Raw genomic sequence first — 6,436 nt, forward strand, 5'->3', positions numbered from 1 at the left:
CAAGGAATTAATGGTTATAAAACCAAGTGACATGTATGATCTCTAGTAAATTTTTCCACAAATAGAGCAGCTTTTCTTTCAAAAGAATAATACGAGTTGTAAAATAATAAAATATCAATCCTATAGAGAACAATGAAGAAGAATTTATAGAGAAGCAAGGGAAATGACGTTTAAAAATTACATTCACAACGTTTAAAACATGAGAGCAGGAAGATGATACCATGCAAGTTGGACCCAAGTCCAAAAGTAACAATATAAGTACACATCCTGAGGTAGGTGCTGATGGGAAATCCTGAGGTAGGTACTGATGGGAAATTAGACAGCTTTTTCTTGAATTTTGCATATGTTCGTTCTTGAGAAATTAGAAAGGCTCTGACCCAGTGTTTTCCTAACTAGATATTTTAGAACCACAATTCTCAAAAATGCTCTCTCAGAGAGAAAGTGATCCAATCTTAAGGGAACCCTTTAGCATTTAAAGGCCCAGAAAGGTCCTAATATGAATGAAAACATCATATTTTTAGAAATTTATTTGAACCTGGAACCTAATTTTATGTATCACCTGTTAATATTTTCTACAGATCCTCTTTTCATAAAAATTTTTCCTAGAAAATTAGATCAGATTATTAGAAATCATATGTTTGGAGACAAGCTCAGTTATGTTTGCAAGTTCTCTGGCAAATACATCATGACACCCATTTCTTCTTCCGTATCAGGAGTTGGACTTGCTTTCTTCAAAGCCTCTTTCAAATACAAAATTATATAATTTCAAAATGCTTAAGAGCATATTTGACATTCATGTCCCTAATTTATTTTTAGAAAAATCTGAACTGGGTCAATCAAGTGCTTATGAACTTTTACTGCTTAGATAAAATGTTTGTAACCCTCTTAATATATTCTTAATTATGTATATATTTTTAATGTACAAATATTCCCTGAGTGAATTATCTGCTTAGGGATTTTTTTTTATTGACCCCCATGGTCTCTCGGTCTCTTTCAGTGTGTCTAATTATACTAAAAAGCTAAATTTAAATTAATTTATATGTAACCCATTCTCCTCCTTTCCATTAGCATGGATAATCAAGAATTCATGGCATTATGGATTTTTAAATGTCAGAGATTGTAAAGCTGTCTTGCCTATTACAGTAAAAACTTCATTAAGGGCTATCATGTATTCCAAGAGATGTGTAATTCAAAGCAGCTGCACATCCACCTCCCTGTCTCCAGATGTACTATTGTCTTTTGAATAAAAATGTCAGATAATCTAAGTACTCTTTAATTTTAAGCCTAGTTTCGAGGTGCCAGGAATTTCAAGGTAACTATGTTTTAATAAAGTTATTATGTCTCCTTGCCATGAAACCCATAAAAAACGGTGCTTTCCCATGGGCCCATGTGTTTTACAGGAATGGCTCTTATTGGAGTGATTGTTCAGCCCTTAATTATGTCTTTCCTAAAGCCTTATATTTTAGCCTGGCACTTCAGAAACACATCAAATTATGTTTTTTATTTTTAAATATTTTTGGTCATAGTAAGAAAGACTCCCCTTACTCATTTTTGGGTCTGGAATACCTCAATTTTCTTTTATCTATTGAAATTGGTGTGATTTTTTTAAAAAAAGATGACACATATCCCTGAAATACAAGTTTTTTTGTACTTACATGTCATAAATTAAAATAATGACAGTTTCCTAATAATAATGCTCGTGCTTTAATTGCTATTCCCAAAGCGGTTAAATTTATGACGAAGAGAAAATAAGATTAAGTGACTGTGGAATGATGAGAAACTAATGGTCACGGAGTATGTATCTTTAAAGATCAAGCCAGGAGCAAACCCAGTGTAAACTATTCTTCTTTTATTATATAGTAGCCAAGGACAACTTAAGCTAAGATTAAAATAAGAGCTGATTTTAGATCCCTCTTGTCTTCCTTCAAGATGGTGTGTTTTTTTAAGCTGAACTTCTCTGTCATCAATAATTTTGTGAATTACCTTTTACAAAGGAAAGATAAAACCTATCTTTCTGTAAACTCTTACACATCACAAAAAGACTTATGAGTGTGTCAGACTTAACGGTTTTGGCACACCAACTGCATAGCATTGAGGCAGGAGAAAGGGGTTGGCAGAAAGTGTATTTAGGATGAATGCCACCCACCATCAAGTAATGGTTTAAGTAGAAAGTAATCAGAGGGAGACCACAGCAGCTAAATTTCAACCAAAGATATTCTAGGTTTAGAACAATAAATAATTGTAATCAGGTATGTTCCAAGTAGCAAATAGGGCTCTAAGGCTATAACTCAGCCTGAATAAGCACTTGGAAAGTCTGCCGGATCAGCAGCTATTCCATATAAACAGCATACCACCTGACCTCCCATTAAAATCTGGAACACGGTTGGTACAGAGAAGCCCATGTGTTGTGAAATCTAAACATCATGGACTAGAAAACATATCTAATTTATTAACGCAGACAGCATTTTTCACTTACATCAGAATGTATGACGAAGGGTTACAAGATGAAGGGTGTTATGGAAATGCTGATGTGGATAAAGGAGAGGGACACACATGAAAACCTTAGCACCTTCCTGGAGTCTTGCCTTATTAGAGCCAGAACTGCCTTATAATAAGGTCCTTTTACTGTGTTAGTAACTAAACACTCTTGGAAGGGGTCCAACATGAACCACCTCTCCAGGAGTTTCCAATGTAGTAATATGACACTTGAGCTTCCACAAAAACCAGTGTCCACATTTGATGAATAAGTCATTAAGACAGTCTCTAGGATGCTAAAGGGATTACTTTTCTTATCAGGGCACACAGCCTTGTATATATGCTCCACGCTGCAATTCATCATTTCAAGAGAACTTCTGGCCTCCGTATCAGAGTTTATCATTTGATGGTGTAAGACTACAGTGAGGCTGATAAGGGACACTTTGAAATTATAATGCACGAAAAGAGTTGAAGCCAAAAAACATACGGAGCCTGAGTTGTTCAAATCCTTATCCATCTCCCACTCAAAGTTCACTCAGCCTGAAACAAGCATGCAAAAAGTATGCAATATGTGTGAATGATACAAACTCACATTCCACCTCCAAATCTTGTGATTCATACTAAAAATCAAACTTGATACAAAAAATGCTGTTCATCTCTTGGGTGCTTCAGCTACTGGAATATTACCAAAGAAAATGATTATCAAGGTAAGAGTGATCTTCGTATCTTCATGAATCCACCTGCCTTGCCCACCTAATACCCTTCCAATTCTTGTTGCTCCCACATAGCTCCTTCACTGAGCTCTGCCCTCAGACCTGCACTAAAGTAAACAGCCTTCACTGGTGTGGTCAGCTGTCCTGTGGCGGGTGTACTGTGGATAACCCAGAGCGGGTTTCTGTTTCCTTAGCAGAGGCCAGCTCCTCACGGATTATGCTCATGGCTTGAAGAAGAAAGTGAAATCTGGTTCAGCTCAGACTCTAGCTAAAGACTTCTGCATTAGAAAGCATAATTCACATTTATTGTAAATGTCATCATGCCTACGAGCTCCAGAGTGTATTTACAGTGTCAGCTGAGGGCTTCCCTTGATGGATGCTTTGGTTTTCCCTTTTTCCAGGAGTCCTACATATCAAAGCTTTGGGAGAGTTCTTTCTAGTGATTCTGACAGACCTGATACAGCATGAGGCATTGCCTCCTTACTTGAAGATTCTTGGCTATTCTTCAAGGTTCACTGAAGACAGGCTTTGCGGCTATGTCTCCCTTTATCGTGAGTGCGAATGCAGTGAACAAAAAAGCCTGGTGCATCCTCAAAGCCTGTACACCGAGTTAATGTCCAGGAAACTTTCCCTCAAGCTGTTAGCACGGGAGAGGCAGGCTGTTAGCATAAGTTATTCCCTTCACCACGGGGGGCCAGGCGAAACCCTGTTAAGCCACGCATTTCAGTCCACAGCGATCTGTGTGCTGAAAAATGGGATGAGCAGACTTTCATCAGCAGATTCCAAGAGGTGTTTACGTCCACGGCTGCTTCTCCCACCCCCACTTCTCCCAGGGTGGATGGTACAGCCCTATTTGCCCAGATGGGTTTTAAGTAATAGAAACACCCCCGAGCACCTGGCTTAGTTTGTGTGTTTGCCACCAAGGGACTATCAAGTAAGAAGTGTCAACTACAGTAATACAGAGGACTGGAGGGAAGAGGGGGCCAGGTCTGCAGAGGCGGCTGTCTGAAAGACTTAGGAAGGCATCTAGTTCAAGTGTGACTTTTCTCTCTGGTGCCTCGCGGTTGGCATAAAATGACCTCTGCCTCTAGGTAAACATGGCTAAAGCCCAGTCCAAGGGAATTTCCGCTGACCGACTTAAGAAACGTCAACATAAGTACCCCAGAGGTGATCCAGCCACCTAGGGCAAGGGGGCTCCCCTGGGCACGGGGTAGCCCCTTTCTATCCCCACGCAGTTCCTGCAGCTTACCCCCTCTGCTGCTCCCAGCCCCTCTTCTCCCCACTTCTCCCTCCCAACTGAGACTCTAAACCTGGGCTTCCTCGCTGGGGAAATGAGGGGTGAGGTGGGAAGGAGGGCTTGGAGGGCAGTTGCGGAGGGTGAGGGAAGGTCTCTAGGGGCACAGAAGGGGCTGTGATGGGTCCGGGGGGAGAGACCTGGGAAGGGACCGCAGAAAGCGGGGGCACTCACCTGCTGCTCCGGCTCGAAAGCTGCGGACCGTGTTGCCTTCGCGCAGGGCCCGGGGGCGCAGGGGCTGCGCGCTCCGCTCCGGGGACCCGGGTGTCCGCGCCGCCCGGGTCCTGCCGCCGCTGTACCTGTCATAGAGCCGCAGCATGTGCTCCGACACCTTGTCGTGCGGCCGCAGCGCGGGGCCCGGGCCCCCACCTGCTGAGCGGTCGCTGGGCAGGGTCTTGCTGAGCTCGGGCAGATGCTGCCTCAGCCTGTCTCCCCGCGCCAGGCTCACGCAGAAGCAGCCCAGCCACAGACACAGCAGCCTGCGCGCCCCGGCCATAGCGAGGTCCCGGCCGCGCGTCCACTCCTCGCGTCGCGTCGCGTCGCGGGGGGACACCCCGGAGGCGCGAGGGGCCGGGCCGAGCAAGGTTGGAATGCCAAACGAGGTGGGGCGAGAGCGCCCGGAGCCCGGACGGCGCGGGAGCGGGACAGCCGCGAGCCCCACTTTGTGCGCCGGCGGGTCGCGGGGCCGGCAGGTGGGCGCTTCCCTGGCAGCGGCGCGGTTCTCCCAGGCGCTGGGCGCTGCGGGCGCCCTCTTCCCTCTGGCGCTGAGAGAGCTTAAGTCGCGGCGTGTGTGGCCCAGGGTGATCTCAGGATCTGCCTCTACCCGCACTCCCCGCTTTATTTTCGGGCACACCCGTCGGAAGCGCGGCGCTGGGGACCCGGACTAGCGCGCTGCGTGGGGCACGGAGCGGGGTGCGCGCGGCCGGCCCGAGGGCGCTCTCTCGCCAGCCAGTTCCACGGATTGGAGCAGACGCGGTGCGGCAGGCGAATTTTGAGTGTGTGTGTGTGTGTGTGTGTGTGTGAGAGAGAGAGAGAGAGAGAGAGAGAGAGAGAGAGAGAGAGAGAGAGAGAGAGAGAGATTGACTGGCTTCTTTCTCTGGCTGCTCTGTACAGCCCGCACCCAGTCTCGCCCTCTCCCTCCTGGCTGCTTGGACCCGACTGTAGCGGGGACAGGAGGGTCGGGAAGTAACCAGCAGCCGGCAGAGGGAGGGAAAGAAAAGGAAGTAGGGGTGGTGCTGCTTGGAGAGAGGAGGGGGGAAGGAGAAGACCTAGGAAGGGAGGGCAGGAGAGACCTTTGTTTGTTTGTCTCTTTGTTTGTTTTTCACTGCCCTCCGAGAGCAGTGGCTGTGCCCTGGCCAGGAAGAGGGCAAAGGGAAAAGAAACGTCTTGGCTTCTCTCTCCGGATTCCACATGAGAGATCAAGATGTGAACACCAGCCTGGCCTCCTGCCCGGCCTCTGCCGGTGGGGGGTTCGGGCCTGCACCTGTGCCTGTGCTGGGTAGCCGTCCTCTGTCCTCTCCTATCTTCCCAGAAGTGACCATCACAGCTCCTTCTTCGCGCCTTGCCCCTGGCACCGCCCCCCAGGAGGAAAAGCGCGCGGGTCCATCCCAACTTAGAAACACAGAAGTGAACAAGCAAGCCAACACCAAGGCCCGCCCCACTCCCTGGCCCCCTCAAGAGGATTTCTGCAGGATGGCGTCTGCTGGTGAAATAAGGGCTCTGGCAGATCCCGAATCCAGAGCAGGCTCTTAGAGCTGCCCAGTCTGAGCTCCCTCCTCCTCCTCTCTTTTCTTGGCTGGAAAATGGCCATTAAGCTACTCGCTAACCTTTCACCCGACACTTACCATGCCCCAGGCACTTGTTGTTCATGTTTCATGTGTATTATCTTTAAATAATGTTCACAAGGAATCCCATTTTACAGATGAGGAAACAGACACACGGACACTTGTAGATG

General features: G+C 46.8%; 1 protein-coding gene across 1 annotated transcript in view; it reads right to left on the minus strand.

Moving 5' to 3' along the window:
• Nucleotides 1-5,265, minus strand: part of BMP3 (bone morphogenetic protein 3) — a 31,686-nt gene extending 26,421 nt beyond the window's left edge. Inside the window, exon 1 of the mRNA XM_008143631.3 lies at nucleotides 4,657-5,265. Within this exon, the coding sequence (XP_008141853.2) occupies nucleotides 4,657-4,978 (322 nt within the window). The 5' untranslated portion in view covers nucleotides 4,979-5,265. The remainder of the gene's footprint in view (nucleotides 1-4,656) is intronic.
• Nucleotides 5,266-6,436: the final 1,171 nt, after the last annotated feature.

Source organism: Eptesicus fuscus, chromosome 2, assembly GCF_027574615.1.
Source record: "Eptesicus fuscus isolate TK198812 chromosome 2, DD_ASM_mEF_20220401, whole genome shotgun sequence".
Lineage (NCBI taxonomy): Eukaryota > Metazoa > Chordata > Mammalia > Chiroptera > Vespertilionidae > Eptesicus > Eptesicus fuscus.